The sequence below is a fragment of the Erithacus rubecula genome (assembly GCF_903797595.1).
Source record: "Erithacus rubecula genome assembly, chromosome: 2".
Classification (NCBI taxonomy): Eukaryota; Metazoa; Chordata; class Aves; order Passeriformes; family Muscicapidae; genus Erithacus; species Erithacus rubecula.
In genome coordinates, this window is record NC_136685.1 from 43,632,592 (window position 1) to 43,650,270 (window position 17,679).

The window sequence follows — 17,679 nt, forward strand, 5'->3', positions numbered from 1 at the left end:
GCTCTGATTCTGTTTGGCTTTAGTAAAATGAAAAAAGTCTATAAAATGCTACTACTGCATCCATAGCATGTTTGCCTCTGGATTTCAGATGTTACTTAAGTGGTGGCAAATTTGTTTCTTTTTCCAAACAAATAATTAGAGGGTGACTAATACACTTCATCTGAAAATGAAGGTCCCTAGTTTTAATCCCAGTATTCACAAAGGCAGTATTTGCAGTGGTAGGTGTATCTTGTATCTATTTCACATCCATTGTCATTTCATAGAAGAGAAATGTTGCTTCTCTTCTGAAAAGTGGATGATGTATTGCAGTGTAGATTGGATTTCCAAAGTTCTTAAAACAGATTGTTGGATAGGGCAATGTTCTCTTCCAGCTGTAAAATAAGTTTGGAAGTGATACTCATTACTGTTGAGATGACTATGGTAAATCAGATATATCAGTTTCATACACCTTTGTTAAAACTTATTTTTGTATGCATAAAGTAAGTGAATAAAAAATTTGCATGTGACATGTAAACCTTAACTTCTGTTGCAAGAACTGTTAATATATGGCCGCCCTATATATGTCACTCTGATAGCCAGAAGATCAAGCAAATTTGCTGGAACACGTTTTCTGAAACGAGGATCAAACTGTGAGGTAAGACAAATATGATTTTAGGGATTGTTTCCTCCTGCCCCTCTCCAGTATGAAAGCTTGAACTTGACTGGCTGAAGGTCTGAAATGGTTTAGAGGGTTGTTAAGGATTTGGCTATAAATTTTGCTATTAGATGATATTATCACAGGTATCATTACATTTTTCATTGCCATAATAAAGTTATTCCTAAAATAATATATTTAATAGTTGTAAATTGGCACTTGTTTTGCTTTTTTACACTTAATGCTATTTCCAAAACTGAGGGTAAAAATAAAAATATGGTAATATACATTAGGGACAAATGGGAATTTAACCTTCAGTGTTGTTGTCACTATTGTGGTTCAGTGTCTCACAGTTTAATTGTGCTCTGTTTGTAATGATCAATTCTCTGTACTGCATGCAACTTTGAATGTCATGTCTACATCATATGTGTATTTCTGTTTGGTTTAGGGAGATGTTGCTAATGAAGTGGAAACTGAACAAATACTTTATGATGCTTCAGTTATGTCATTTTCTGCGGGGAGTTATTCTTCCTATGTTCAGGTTCGAGGGTCTGTCCCTCTGTACTGGTCTCAAGATATTTCAACTATGATGCCTAAGCCACCCATAACACGTGTGTACAATTTATTCTTTGTGATAGATTATGGTTAGTGCTGTGTCCTAAAGGAAAATCTGAGAGAATAAGTGAAAACTGAATTTGCAAAAATAAACAAATTGTGCGTTCACTTGTGATTTGTGAAGCCATAATTTAAAGTAAAAATTAAGAAAAAAATCTCCATATTAGACTTTAAGTTCAGAAATTAAATAGGAAATCTTTCTGTTTAAAGATGTGAACTTTCTTTGTATAACTTCATGTGTGAAGTTAGCTACATTTATCTTGGTATTGTGGAGAAAATGCTAAACCTGTTGAAAATGGTGGAAAATGTCTGGGCTGAGATTAATGGGGCCAGCATAATTGTTCTTTATTGTTCTTTATTCATGAAAATTTAAGAAGTTGCCTACAATTCAGCAAAGGGAATATTTTTTAACAGCTTTTGCACAAAAAGAGGTGAAAGTATTTAACTGTGTCATTATTGCCAGAGAATTAATGCATCTTTTGTGAAAAATACTATTAAGGGAAAATTCTACAGCTCACTTAATATCATCTTTAATTTATGTTTGTTTCAGTGGACCAAGCAGATCCTTATGCACATGTTGCTGCTCTTCACTTTGACCAAATGCTTCAGAGATTTGGCTCTCCCATTATTATATTGAATCTTGTGAAGGTACAATATTTTGAATATCATCTATGTGTTTGATTTTTAATATTATCCTTCTTTCTGCAGAGTTGCTGGTTATGTTCTAAAACTAGTATTAGCTTACAAGTGGAATATTTTCTTCATAATCTCATCCTACTCCTGTAGGATGTACAAAACTCTGCTTCCACTACCACTCTTCAAAAACCAAATTCCCTGTGTTTAGTAGCCTTTCACTGTTCTTTTCAGATTTTTACCATTACCCATTAGATCTAAGCCCAAATAAATTTGTCACTAAATTTAATTTAGCACTAAAAACTTCTGAAATAGTATGTGTGGTTCCATTCCAAGGTTGGAACTAGATGACCTTAAGATCTCTTCTAACCCAAACCATTCTGTGGTTCTATGAAAACACATGTTGTATTCAGGCAAGGGCAACACAATTCTAATTTTTAAAAATTATTGCAAGACTGAGAGATGAGAGCTACTCTTCGCTATCTCCTGCCAGTGATGGAGAAGAATTTCCCTTTGTCCTCCTATAATCCACATCTGAATAGGATGCTTCCCTTTCTGTCTGAGTTTTTGCTTCTCTTTTGTGGTTCTCCATTTCATCTACATTGCCACTTTTATTTCTGTGTGTTTTTCTTTATACTTATAGCATTCCATTTTCCAGCACAGTTGAAACAGGTGACCACCAATACAAAATTATTGTTAAAAACCTAGAATGTTCAGATTTTTCTGTCTTATCTGTTCTTATTTTGATTGTACTGTTTATGAAGAACTGTCTGCTGTTGTTAAAGCTTCCACTTTTGTTTTCCATTATGTATGTATACATGTATGTGTGCATGTATATGGGCTATATATGTTTGTTCATGAAAATTGTGATGTTAAATTCCATTTCTCTTTGCTAAAGGAACGTGAAAAAAGAAAGCACGAAAGGATTCTCAGTGAAGAACTTGTTGCTGCTGTGACATATCTCAACCAGTTCCTACCTCCAGAGCATGCAATTATATATATACCCTGGGATATGGCCAAATACACTAAAAGGTAGAAAAAGTCTTTTCTGTACTAGTGCTTGTAGCTGCAATGCACATATGGCAGCAAATGTTACTGAACAAAACAGCAACTTGCAAACAAAACAAGGGAATGAGATTCAGCATAATCATACATAGATTCTTTTCTGTTTCATTCATGTTTTTGAATCACAGAAAGTTGGGTAGGAAAAAATCAGAGTGATACAAAAAATCAAGGAGTTTTAGGTTTTTTATGTTCTACTTGTAGTTTATGTAATATTTTATATCAAAAAGAAGCAAAACTGCTCAGATACAGTCAGTCTGTCCTGTAAAATCCAAGAAAACTATGGACATAATTGCTGTTGGATGAATAAAGCTGTGATATGAGCCTGCTTTTGAGTCATTTTTGCTATGGAAGAACTTTTCAAGTAGTGAAATGGTTTTTTAGTATTAATGTATCTTGACTGTCTCTTTTTTTTTTTTTTCCCTTCTCCTTAGCAAACTTTGCAATGTCCTTGACAGACTGAATGTGATTGCAGAAAGTGTAGTAAAGAAGACTGGATTTTTTGTGAATCGACCTGATTCCTACTGCAGTATCTTGCGTCCAGATGAAAAGTACATACAATTTATTTGATGCATAATGAATAGCAACTATTCCTTAGAAAACTGTTTGGAATTTCTATGTTTATTAAATTATCTCTTGGTTTAAGACTTACCAATTTGGAAATTACTAAGTAACTTCTTTTGAGGCATATTAATAAGATAATTGTCATCTAAATGTTCCTGAGTCAGTTGTTAACCAGTGGATTTTATAGTTTTATAAATACATAATTTAAAACTTTTTTTAAAAATAGAAACTGTATTTGCTTAGACTTCTGCAGATTAAGTCTCTCAAGTCCCTGAAAATCCATAAGTAACTATTTGTCTCTGGGTAGATCAATACATGATGCAATCTGCTATTTTATGATATAATTTGAATGTCATTTTGTTCTGTTTCTTTTTCAGGTGGAATGAACTGGGAGGTTGTGTTGTTTCCACTGGTCGCTTGCAGGTACTGAAATATACTTTATTAGTTCATAGTTACAGTGATGTAGGTCAGGACTTCCAAATAACAGTGAATCATTTCACTTTAATTCACTGATTGGTGACTCACAGACTGCTCTTAAATTGATATTTATAGTACACTTTATTAGGGCTGTCCTTCCTAGAAATCTAATTGGGAATTAGGGCCTTAAGTTCTTGCATGGTATCCCAAAACCTTAAGGTGCTGGAATTGCATCTTTGCTGGACTTAGTCTGAGAAATGCTTGTATTTTAAACTAGTTCCCGTTACTGTTTAGTCTGGAATAAGCACATACTTAACCCTGCTAACATATTCATCCACATGAACGTGGCATTTTCACCTGAATGCTGAGTATTCTGTACATTGCTACAGTTTCCAGCAGAAAAAGAAAGTAAGACTAGAACTATGTCTTCCTTTAAGGTCAGAAAAGTACTGACTAAACTGCAAACCATACAGTATCAAATTTATACTTGAATGTTATGGTTATATGCTTTGAATACAGGGCATATTCTTAAGAGGCATTAGTTGCTTTGACTTGCCATTTGTAATTTTGTATTTCTTGTAAGTTAGAGAGCATGTGACCATTCCTGTACTAGGTGATCACTGGCATATGTTTGTTGAGGGTGGATAAACAGCAGAGCTGATAGAATTTCATCTCTTTTTTAAAAAATCAGCACTAGTTAGATTTTTTTATGTTAGTCTTACAGGTTTACCTGTAGTAGGAGAGTGGTTATTTTATCTTTAATAATTTGAGAGTCACCAGTGACATACATGTAAGCATTCGAATCACAGTTTATCTCTGACTAGATGTCTTGTGCATCACATCCAGATGGTGACTTCTTCAGGGCTGTTTGTGAGTTGAAGGAACATCCAGTTGCTGTGATGGTAAAAGCAAGAATATTTTGAAAATAGGCATGACAGTAGTCTGATGTAGCTTGCTAGAGATGAATTGCTTTTGAACTTTTATTAGAAATGTCTTTCCTTGAATTTTCGGCAAGACATAATTTAAGATTTGATAAGACTTAGCTAGTAATAAAAAAATAATAATCATGAGTATTGTAATTTTTTGATTAAGATCTTTTATTTGGATTGCTTTACCAGACTGGAGTCCTTCGAACCAACTGTGTGGACTGTTTAGATCGCACTAACACAGCACAGTTTATGGTGGGGAAATGTGCCTTGGCCTACCAGTTGTATTCATTGGGATTGATTGATAAACCTAATTTACAATTTGATACAGATGCTGTAAGGTAAGATAGATTAATAGAGTGTGTCATGGTTTTAATTTTTAATTTTGAGTCAAGAGATGATGGAGAATTATGTCCATATAGAAGAAGCATACAGTTATTTTTCCTAGAATGATTTAATGTTTATTCATCCAAGTTTAAAGTAGCTTTCATACTTGAGTCTTGGGAAAATCCCATCATGCTGAAAGTTTGATCTTCTGGAAAAGTATGTTAATCAGTCTTGCAATGTAACTACTTGACTTATTTCTTTTTATTTGCCTAAACTTAAAGAGGTGTGCTTTCTTTTGAAATAAATTTAAGGAAACCTCTGCCCCAGTCTTTTTCACTTGCTTCAATTGCTTGGGGCAAAATGCTGACTGAGAGTAAAAATTGAAATAAATACACACTTTCATGGAGAATGCCAAACTGATATAGAAGTACATCTTACCTTGCAATTTCCTACTTTTTCTTTGGAAAGTTTTAATGGTTTTTGATTTATTGAATACAAGTTTTTCAGATCAAATGTCAATGGTATTTATACAAGCATCCCCAAGCCCTTTATGAAAACCCAGCATTTGTATTGAAGTGCTTTGAGGGGGTCAGGATGAACTAAGCTGCTTAACTTGTACACATGCTTCAGAAATTAATGCAGGAGTCTTTAAGGTGCTGTGGTTTTACTTCTTTAAGCTGTTGCTGTGACTGTGAAACTTATGGCATCATTGCTGATTATAACTAGTGGTATAATAGCTTTAGAGATCTGACTTGTATTCAGAAACCACAAGTGGCCTGGCTTCAGTCCCCTTCACTTGAGATATACCTTCAGCTCCTCCTCTTTTTTCCAATTAGTTTCCAGCACCTGCCTGGTGCCTGGAGCTGGTATGTGCTGCAGAAACCACCTCACCTGTAGCATGTTGGTTCACTGTGCAAGTGCTGGCTCCTGGCCTCTGCCTTGTGGCCAGGAAGAGCACCTGCTGGTGGCTTGATGGATGTGCTAGCAGTGCCTCTCATCCACCATGTCCCAGCTGCTGGGAGCTACACATTTACCTCTGGGAATAAATAATTCCTGCTGCCTTTACCAGTTGCTGTGCAGCCTGCTGGGGCCACAGGTCAAACAAAAGCAAACCAACTCACCAAACCCAAAGAAACAAATGAGATTCTCAAACATGGTGTCATGATCTCTGAACAGTTTGTGTGGAGGCAAGTGGGTTTGGGGTTATTTCTTAGGGGCTTTTTTTGTCTGTTGGTTTGGGGTTTTCTTTTGTTCTTTTTAAAGTTACTTAGCAGCTGTTTCCTCCTAATTGAACTTATTGTACTTGACCTTGGACAGAAGATTTGCTGGTCAGCTATTGAGTTTTTACAGAAATTGATTTGCTGCACAGATAAATGTTCTTCATCCACATTTTTTCCAGGAGAACTTCAGTCAGATGGTTGCTAGGTTACATATGCAATACTGTCCCTTTTGTTGGAAACTTTATTAGGGCAATGCTTTTGTTGTCTTTTTTTTTTAAGGCACCAAAGTGCCCTTCTTTTTTTTTTTTTTTCTTTTTTTCTCTCTTTTCCTTTTCACTCTGTCCTCTGCAAGTATTACATGTCGATGCCTGAGTTACTTTGTCTTCCTCTGCTGATGTGAAGCACATTCCCACAGGTTTAGTGATTTGGTTTGATTTTTAGTTTTGGGGAGGGGTTGGGGCTTGTTTAGTTCTGTTTTGGATTTTTTACCTCTTAAATAAACTTCCAGTCTTTTTTAGCAAAGTATCATCCTTGTCATCCTTGTCTTGCTCAAGCAAGGCCATAGTCTCCATTTCTGAGAAACACTTTTCAGTCTTTTATCTTTTAGACTGAGGACCATCTCCTTAAGGTAGCCTCTTTTTCTGAGACTGTTGCTTTCTTTTTGTCATTGATAGGAAGCTTGTTTAATTTTTGCAATATGGACTAGTCCCAGTTTGGATAGTGTCAGCTTCTTGATGCCAGAGGACTTTTTTGCTTTTTAGCCAGCTCTCCTTGTTCAAGTCAATTCTTAGCCAATTCTTTTTGCTTTCTGCTTACATCAAGATTTTCCAGTTCTGGTAAATATTGCCTGACTGCCATACACTTTTCTTACAAGTCAAGTTTATTCATTATATGTCTTTGAGCCATCATTTTAACTACAGAGATTTTTGGAAGGTTGTGCTAACTTCATTCCTGGTGTGCTTAACAGAAAATGTAGCCTTGGTATCTCCTGTCCCTTTTAGTGTATTGGGCATGTCTTGATTAGTGACGATACATTGTTTGTTTTCTCCCCATTAAGTAGTAGGACAAGACAGTCTTCTTCCTGAATCTACAGAACTTCATACTCTGTTTGTGTGAACCTCTTATTTTATATTAAAAAGTAATAAATTACTTTTATAATAAATAAATAAATAAATAAATAATAAATAAATAAAAATCTTAAAATTTAAGCCTTCTTAGCAATTATTATGTCTGACTAAAATTTCCACATATTTATCTGAATAAAGGAGAAGGAATTATATTGCATTTGCAGAAAGACTTTATTGTATTTTCTCTTTAAAAATTCTATTCAGAAGTTTGATAGATGACACATTTTTTCTTTTTCTTCAGATTATTTGAAGAGTTATATGAAGATCATGGGGACACACTTTCTCTGCAGTATGGAGGATCTCAGCTTGTCCACAGAGTAAAAACATACAGAAAGATTGCTCCATGGACTCAGCATTCCAAAGATATTATGCAAACACTCTCAAGATACTATAGTAATGCTTTCTCAGGTAAATTTAAGTGCTTTCTTTCAAGCCATTGTTTACAAAACATCTTAGTTATGATGTTTTCATAATCTACGCTGTGACCTTATGACAGAGTTCCTCTATACAATATTTTCCAAATAATTCTGTAACATCTCCAGTAGGTGTTCTGATTTGATTATATATTTATTTATATAATAAATAAATGTTGTAGCATGCAGCCCTTTATTGAAAAAATAAATGTGAATGCATCTGTCAGTGACATTTGTAGATCAATAAAGGAGCAGATGGGTGTTACTGAGTTTCAAAATGTTGGATAGAATGTCTTCAGCATTATAAGGAAACTGGTAAATCTAAACATGAGTAGAAGGCTTCATGTGAAGTATTTCTTGTGATGTTTCTGAGAGCTCAAAACAAAGCAAGCTGTAATGCATGTGGTTGTTTTGTGTAAGTAGGAGCTACAAACTGTTAAGTCTGAGGTAGAAAAGTCAAAATTAAACTCCAAAACCAAGTAAAAAGCTTTTTTTTCCTGATAAATAAGCTGTAAAATATTAACTTACTCTTTTGCTAGCTTGTATCACTCATTAGTTGAACACTGAGTGTTCTACTTTCTTCTGGGCAACATTGCTAAGGGAAAACTTTTCTTTGAAAAATGCTGAGCCTTATCTTATGCAAAATAAAAAAAAAAATGTGTGATGTGTTTCGTGTGTTTAGGAGTCTTGGAAAAGATCTAAAGGAATGATCCAAGGACAGTCTAAGATGTCAGAAGGGCAAACACCAAGTGCTACTGTGTTACAAGTGTTGTGTCAGTCCTCTGTTACTCTTTTTCACAAAACTTGCATAGCTGGAGTGGAAGTACCATTTTTTATTTGTCATTCAAAATACATGAATCTAAAAATCATCTACTCTTCTAAGAAAATATTTTCATCTGGTGACCTCAACACTCTTAGGATAATTACTACTAATTAAGTTGTATGGATGAGAAAAAGTAAGACATGTATCGAGTAATAATTTGGTGGAGCTTAGAATATGACAAGCTAAATTGATGATTTAAACCAACAAAAAACAAGTCCAAATTACTAAAAGGTGTTTGTGAAATTGAATAATTTTACTATGTGTTGGCAAGAAAATCCCAAAGAATTCATCATTTGTATGTTTTTTGGAAACTTCTGTGTTGTATGGATATTGTTTAATTTCATTGAGTCGTTTTTCAGTTATTTAGGCTGTCATATTTCCTGAAACATGCCTTAATCCATGCATGTGGTTCATGCACACATGTGGGAGACAGAGTTGCAGTGTGAGGTCTGACTTCTGCCAAGCCTGAGCTCCTCAGGGAGAAGCCAAGGGAAGAGGCAGCATTGGTACCTGCCCCATGTGCCCTGCAGCATAGCAGGTGTGCTGTAAATGAAATTCCAGGGTGCTGCTTGGAGCCCAGAGGGCCCTGCAGCACTCACAGGACACAGACACTATGAGGAGCAAAGAGAAACAGTGTCTGAATGGGCTTGAGCTGTGCAGTGCTCCTGGTGTTAAATGTGCCTCTTATCTAACAGATGCGGACAGGCAAGATTCTATCAATCTCTTTCTGGGAGTGTTCAAGCCTGCAGAAGGAAAGCCACATCTCTGGGAACTTCCCACTGATTTTTATTTGCATCACAAGAACACCCTCAGTCTGTCACAGACCAGGCCAAGGTATTTTGCTGTTCTGTTTTTTGTTCTGTTTGGTATTGCTCTAATAAATTCTAAAAAATACACATTGCTAATCAAGTAATTAGGTGAGTCTGTCAAAAACTTGCTTACTGTTTTTAATGTTTTTACAAAAGCTTAAAAAAAAACCTTCAAGAGAATATTAAGAAATACTGAATGTTGATGGTTCAAAGGATTTGCTTTTTTATGTTATTTTCCTGTTGTACTTAAAAAGTTTAATTTAATATGAAATTCTATCCTTCAGTGTAAAATGCTTCACTGTTGTACTGAAGTACAGTTACTACAGTTTCATTAAGAAATAAATAGGTGAATTTTTCATTGTCGGATTTATTAATGGTTGAATATGAGATTATGTGCTGAGGATAACATTTATTTTTCTATGTACTGCACTTAGTCTGCAGCCGTGCATACCAAGAAACCCATGATTTCCTACCTTCCTTTCTGCCTATGTCTAGCCTGTTTTGGAGACTATTTTTCTTCATTTGCATTTCACTGTAGTTGCATGATAGTATACAGAGGTAATAAAGTATAAAAATTTTTAAGTAATTTGATAGCTTCAGAGATAAATGATTTTTTGAAGACTATGAATACTGTGCATTTAAAGAAAATCAGTTTTAACAAAAAGGACAGTACTCAATTTGTCAACTATTATAATCTCTTAGGATTTTGGCTGGTTTTATCTTTATTCATTCTGTGAGCCATAAAGCTCTTTAGTACAAATAGTAGATCTGAATATCTGCATTTAGATTTTTATCTGGGCAAAACTGCAAGTGTTTAACCAGTGTGATCAGTCCCTGTTGGCTGCTCGTGCTGCTAACCTGCCACAGCAGCTGGCACATGATATGGCTTTTTCTGAATTTCAGTCCTCTTGTGTTATCTCCTGGGGCTTCTCTTAAAGGTAGCTTATATCAGCCATTCAACCAAGTGCTATTTCAGGCATAAATTAAACATGCAATATTAATTTTCTCAGCTACTCATTCTGAACATTTTTGTATGTCTAAAATTAATTCAGCTGATATATTTCAAGTATGCAGATGTTCTAGTCTCCCTTTCATCTGTTACTCTGATAAAACAGCCATCTCTTATTTGCCACACATACTGTTCTCAAGTGAGGTGGAATATTAAAAAGCAATGTTGCTACTCTTCATTTACTTGTTAATTATTTTTTACCTTTCATTCTAACCACAATTTCTTCTGAGCAGTTATAATACACAATCAAAATGTTTAATTATGTGAATAAAATGACACCTTCCTTAATAGGTGAAATAAATATGTGAAAAGACTCCTCTAAGTAATTTTTTGTTTCTATGAAACGTTTGGACACGTTTTTTGTGTAACTTTTTCCTGCCTGTGTAGTGCCTCTTTTAGGTTCCTTGGGCACATCAGCAAAAGAAATAATGATGCTCATAATGAAATCTAGGATATAGGAAAAGGAAGATTGTGTTTCCTGTCAATAAAACTTCTTTTGACTGTCTGTGCTTTTCCTAGGTTGTATTTGCCTCTTCATCAGGAGGAAGATATTTAATGAGGTTCATATCTTCTATGTAATTTATGAAAGGGCAGTGAATATGGAAAAGGAGACTTTGTGTTGCCATGTTACTTATCATTTATGCAGCCAACAAAACTGGGTGTGTCTGCATCATTTCTGAAGGCACTGGAGAAAATAACTTACTAGCATGAGACTTTGAGTAGAGACAGGACCATCTGGCATTCCTTACTATACACTCATTCCTTACTATCTAGGATATACAGAGTTCTTGAAACTGGAGTGTGTTTTCCTGCCTGTCCTGTGCTATCTCCTAAATCTCACTAACAAGCCTATCCCTGGCTGTGGGAATACACCCATTGTGCCTGCTGCAGATGGTTACATTGACAGGAGAAGCAGATAACCACATTAATACTCTGATTGCAGCCCTCACAGTATTGTGAATATGCACATATTTGAAATAAAAATCAATGAAGACAATTGTGTTTTCATTCCATGTAATGAAGTAGAGGAAGCTATCAGAATAAATCAGAGAAGAAATTAAAGTATATTTGAGAAGAGACAATAAAAATGTGTAAACATGAATGAAAGATAAAACGTGCTTTGTTTTGTGAATGTTACTTGACTTCCTTTGTTGTTTTACAGAAATCCTGAATAAGCTTGAATTTTGCTGTTAGATATGCCAGTGGCTCTCAGACTTATGACAGCTTTACATCAAAATATATTTCTTTGTGTAAAAGTCAGCTGCTTAGACAATCATCCAATCTTATTCTCATTGACTTTCACTTCTTCATACCTTTTTCCTGAATTTTGGGATCTGAATAACATCTGGGAGAGGATGTCTTCCCCCCTCCTCCCACCCTCCAATGGCCAGAACAAGAGAAATACATAAATACTTTTGATATCTACTAATACTTCAATTTTCAGTGCTGTAGAGGTAGACATCTGAAACATATTTTTTTAGTGAAACAAAACCACTCTTCTATCTATACCTGTATTGAGTTTTGTATGTTTAAATTTCTTGATTTGAGAACAAAGTAGTTGGACAGGGACCTGCTGTAATCTTCTATCCAGTGTCTGCTGTAGTGGCACTGTATGGATGGGTGAATGTTCTGTTCAAACTGGATAGGCTGGATACAAGATCCTATCTCCTATATCAATTGTGTTTCTGTTTTTCCTGTACAGCTATACTTACTGGTGGACCACAGGTGTGCTAAAGCATTTACCTCTTCCTTTTGATGAAGGTAGGATCTATATTTGCTCCTTGCCTTGCAGAGTATCTTGAGAAAGAATTTTTAGTTACAAGTGCTTCTTTAACTGTTTTAGATCCCAAATCTGAAAAAAAGAGTGTTTCCATAATGGTTTCTTAACACTTCTCCAGCCTCACCCCCACAAGGAGATTTTTCAGTTGCAGATTGCAAGAGCTACCTAAGTGGCTGAAACTTGACCTTCATATGTTTATGAGCCAGGGCACACTCAGTAATTTTTTTTATTTTGTTCTGTCTATTAGCATATATTTATAGTCTGTACTGGTAGTCCTATTCCTGTTGCAGATGACACAATGCTGCTAGCGTGTCTTATTTCTCTGGGGTGTTGTGGAGCATGTTTTATTAGGAATTGTCATCATGAAATGAAATCAAATTACAGTGGTTGATAATGCATATTTATTAAAGATGTGCAATGCATCTTCTTCATGTCAGATTTCCTTGTCTCAGAGGGGATATGATTGTAGGAAAAAATTGCCTGGTACTGTGGCTAGGTGAGCAGGCTACTTTATAATTAGATTTTTGCAAGAGTCAGTAATTGCTAATAAAAACATTTTTTTCCCCCTCAGTGACATGTGCTGAAAACAGACGCAAGTTGACAGTGAAGAAATTCCACAAATACGAAGAGGAAATTGATATCCACAATGAGTTTTTTAGGCCATATGAGTTGAGCAGTTTTGATGAGACCTTCTGCTTGGCAATGACCAATTCCACACGGTATATTGGGATGTTTGGTGGCTCTAAATCCTTGCCTGGAAGTTGATTTAGTGTGAATTAAATATGGATTTGATTTATTTGGTTAAATATATGTAATTTCAAATTTAGCAAAGTTCTTTAAACTAAATCACATGCTACATGGAAATGTTACTCTAAAAAAAAAATAGGTTAAAATAGCAATTAGATTTCCAATTATTTTTTGTTATGGAGTGCCTAGTGTCTGGGAACTTGATGGCTGAGAGGTGAACTTTTCCTTGTTGATTCAGATCACAGAGGCTGCTTCCAAAAAAACTCTTTTCTCATTGTTCAGCTCTCATTTTGCAGTTGTTTTCTTCAGTTCGTCTGGTTCTCACAGCTGGTCAGATATTTTGGTTTTTGGTTTTTTTTTTTTTTGTTGGCAGCAGTCAGCTGGATATTCTGAACATAATCTGAATCATGGTTTGGCTGAAGATTTCCAGGCAGATTATGTTTCATGTAGCTGTTTGACCCAATTTGTGTGTTGGCAGCATTTTGAAGGCAATGTATGAAGCTCTGAGTTACCGAGTTTCTTCAGAACAGGAATGGAGCAGAATGCTTTAGATCTTAGGCAGGTGGTGATACTTGCAGCTGTTTATGGAACCAAATAATGCAACTCAGAGCTTTTTGAAAAGCAAGGTCATATATACATCGACTTGAAATGGTAAAGTTAGAACTTAATATCCCTTTATGATTTTTTTTTTTTTCAGTTCACAGGTAGATGTTAGAGGTGGTTCTTTGAGAAATTATAAAAAATTTTTGTGTTGCACTTTGTTCATGAACACATCTTCCTTCTGTTTTGGCAGAGATTTTATGCCTAAGAATGTGGGAATTGATCCAAGTCCATTTACTGTTCGTAAACCTGATGAAACTGGAAAATCTGTGTTGGGGTAAGTCTGAAATCAGAGATTTTGTTCTGGCTTAATAGTAATGAAATTGAAATGAAAATATAAACTTTTATGTGTGTGTCTGTGAAACATGTTCTATGTTACATAGAAAATAAAAAATTCATTGGTATTCTACTGCAGAACTGTACACTTTGAAAATCACATCTAATTTGAGATTTTTATTTGACACTAAGAATTCTTAATTCGACTGGTTTAATATTTTCTGTTTTCTCTCATTCCTCAAAATTAAATTCCTGAGAAGATTTTATCAGTAATATACAGAAGTTATTGAAATTTCAACTCTTCATCCTAGTGGCAACTCTATTCTCTATTGGAGTTGACAGCAATGCATATTTTCTTGTTGCCTTTAAAAAATTATAAATTCTGAAACAGTAATAAATGCCAATTTCAGCACAGTCTTTGATAAAATATGTTATTAAAATATTTATGGATGAAATTATATAAAACAATCCAGCAACAATTGCTGGGACAAATGAATGCTTCATTTAGCTGCTTTTGCATCCTGGACCTGCTTTGTTACTCTATGTATTCCACTCCTGTGTCCCACAAGGGCTGTGCAGAATCTTACTGAATTCATTCTCTCTTTGGTAGCTCATATTAAGGAAACCTTTTGTCAATAGTTACTTTGCTGTCACAACATTATAAGTTCCTCTAAAAACTTGCTGTTCTGTTAAACACTAGAACGTTTGACTGTCTCATATGCTTTGATCCTGAGGGTCTCATTGTCAATAAATGTTGAGAGTAGAGTAGGCTTATCACCACTAGAACCTCATTTCATGCTACTGATTCCCTGGGAATAAACAGGAAGACTGTTCAACTGTTACACAGTTTATCTCTGCTAAGAATTTGAGTTTATGAGTATTTTGAGAATATGCTTTATTCTTCCGCTTTGGTAGAATGTCAGATTTTGGACTAATTTGTCTCCAGGTACTTCATTAAATAGTTGACCATTATATAATTTTCTTAGGCACTTTTATTCAAGCTTTTTGCTGTGATTTTTAGGGATTGATGTGGGACAGAGAATCAGCTCCATCAAAGCCACATTCCAGGACTCCCTGTGTATCACTTATCACTAAGACTGTATTGTAGGATAAAATGTGGCTTCACTCTTGCACCTCACCCACCTTATTTAGCCTTGCAAAAGGCAGTACCTCTGCCTTGCTCATTTTTTATCATCTTTTGATCTAAGACATTTCTGAAGGAAGTTTGATGATCTCTTTTTGTCTGTAGGCATTCAGGTTCCAAGGATGCTTAGATATTGGCTAAGCACATGGTGGGAGTGGGGTGTGGATAACATTCTTACCTTGGCTACTTGCTCCATTCCTCCGCTTTCAGAAAGGATTGCTTTTCTTGGGACCTTTACCTCATCTAGAAAAGTGGGAGAAAATCCCTTTCTTTTCCCTAAAAAGTTCAAGGAAATATCACGTTTTGCTGAGTCAGAAATCAAACTTGCCCAAGGCATTTCTTCCAGTTCTAAGATTTCTTCTGATACAATAATGTCCTTGGGGGTGGGGTAGGCTCTTAGATCAGAACCGTTGGAAGGACTGTCTTACTTTTTTATATGTGTTCCTTGAGCATATAAGGTGCAGCTAATTCAGTACAGTGATAAACTGCTGTATTAGTTTCAAGAGGCAGCATTTGTAAGAGCTGTGGTGTGCTCCACTAGGGCTCAAGTGATGTTGATGAGAGCACTAGACATGCATCTCCAAACAGCACTTGCACCAATCTGTGTGCTCTTCTCAGCCTCTAGCATGCTGCAGTCTTCCTTTAGAATGAGTCACACACTATCTGTCAGTGATACATGGGACAGTCACTGCACCCTGTTTCCAGGGATTTGTCTATAAACTGTCTATTCATTAGTTAATGTCTATTCATTAACTGCCTTCCCTGAAATACTATGATAGCATCTGAGAGGAAATTGCAACTGAATACTGTTCTGTGGTCAGTAGGAGAGGATGCAGAGCACATAAGTCTGGTATGATTTCTGATGGGTGAAGTAATGTGTACCTTTCAGAGTGCATACAGTTAAATCCAGTGTTAATCTGCTTACATAGATATGGTGTATCTTAAAGGCTTCTTATTTATATGGCACTTCTTATAAATAAGGCATTTATATTGACTAGAATTTCTTGAGTGAGAAATACATACTCCATCAAGAAATGTTGCTAATTAAAGAATTAAATTGAGGAGAGAGGTATGGAAGATAAGGAAAAAAAAGTGACATTACCATTAAGATTTGGAGCCAAGATTAAGGAAGCTGAGGAGAGGATATTGTTATTAATCAGAAAGTGAAACTTTTTCCCAGATCAAAACGAAAGATATTATGTCTCAATTAACTTTTATTCCCTTTTATTTATTCAGTTGTGAGGAGGGATTTAAGTAAAGAATCAGAGAATTGGTAGAGAAAAGCTGGCAGAATCCTTTGGACTTTCTTTAAATGCTCTGGAATAACAAGAGATTGAAGAAGAGAAGTCAATTGGGGATTTTAAAAGATAAGCTAAAAGCTGCACCAGAGGTTACGACTTATTTCTCTGGAAAGATTGTAACCAAGATTAGGAATTTTAAATATTCATTGCTAATATCTTGCTGATTTCATAAATGCACACTGTCTTTCCTAATAGGAACAAAAATAATAGAGAAGAAGCTGTGCTGCAGCGCAAAACAGCTGCTAGTGCTCCTCCACCCCCAAGTGAGGAAGCTGTGTCAAGTAGTTCTGAGGATGATTCTGGGACAGATAAAGAAGATGAAGGTGCTGTTTCTCAACGTTCAACTCCAGTAAAGGTGACTGATACAGGAGACAATACAAAAATCACAGAGGTAAGAAATTACTGTGTTAGGCAAGAAGGCTTAAAATTCACATTCCCTTTAAAAAGCATTATAGAACAGCCAGAAGTAAAGCACTGAGAAATTTAGTGACAAAGGTCTCCAGTGTATTTTTTTGGTGTAGATATTAGCATAACTGCAGCACAACTGCTTGTTAACCTATTCTGTTCTTCTTGACATGTAATAGTAAAACACAAAGGAAAAGAGCATTTTTAAAAAAGAAAACTACTGTCAGAAACCTATGGCATTTGAATTTGGGTCATTACATAATGTAAAATGCACCTGTGTTAGTGTGTTAATTCAGTAGTTCACCCTGATTATTGTCCCTTACCAGGCTCTGATACACATCATTAGTGGCCTTGGAGCATGCAAATGAGAGTCCTTTTCTCCAGGAATGTACTTGATCTACCTACTTAATCAACGTTTAGTCCATGGGAGTTAATCTGGAGCTAGCCCCCTGAAAGACATGTAGTATGAACCTAAGGTCTTAAGAACTACCTCTTGGAATTACAAAAGCAATTCCTTTTGGACAATGCCACTTACTTAGGTCGATTAACTGTAAATTAATGTTCATTCTATCTCAGTTTCAACCTGATTTATGGGAACACTTTTAAATAGCTGTCCCATAATTATGTGGTGTGGCATTTAAAAAAGAATTAACTAACTTCAGAAATGTGGATGGTAATGGACCACACAGGTCCTATGCTATTACTCCTACTAGGGTTGAAGATAATGGCAGTGAATAAAATAGTGAAATAAATTACATTTGCCCAGTCAGGTGGAAAGAATGTATGTTTTCAGTTGTAGGCTATTAATCTTTTTTTGCTACCATAACTCCCATTTTGTTGGAATCCC

At 35.5% G+C, this 17,679-nt stretch overlaps 1 protein-coding gene across 1 annotated transcript in view; it reads left to right on the plus strand.

The window, feature by feature from the left end:
• FIG4 (FIG4 phosphoinositide 5-phosphatase) overlaps positions 1–17,679 on the plus strand; it is a 48,488-nt gene that overhangs the window by 19,843 nt on the left and 10,966 nt on the right. Inside the window, exons 8-20 of the mRNA XM_079298695.1 lie at positions 534–634; positions 1,083–1,245; positions 1,800–1,897; positions 2,781–2,914; positions 3,379–3,495; positions 3,886–3,931; positions 5,044–5,192; positions 7,767–7,933; positions 9,457–9,595; positions 12,282–12,340; positions 12,931–13,078; positions 13,900–13,983; positions 16,623–16,818. Of these exons, the coding sequence (XP_079154821.1) occupies positions 534–634; positions 1,083–1,245; positions 1,800–1,897; positions 2,781–2,914; positions 3,379–3,495; positions 3,886–3,931; positions 5,044–5,192; positions 7,767–7,933; positions 9,457–9,595; positions 12,282–12,340; positions 12,931–13,078; positions 13,900–13,983; positions 16,623–16,818 (1,601 nt within the window). The remainder of the gene's footprint in view (positions 1–533; positions 635–1,082; positions 1,246–1,799; positions 1,898–2,780; positions 2,915–3,378; positions 3,496–3,885; positions 3,932–5,043; positions 5,193–7,766; positions 7,934–9,456; positions 9,596–12,281; positions 12,341–12,930; positions 13,079–13,899; positions 13,984–16,622; positions 16,819–17,679) is intronic.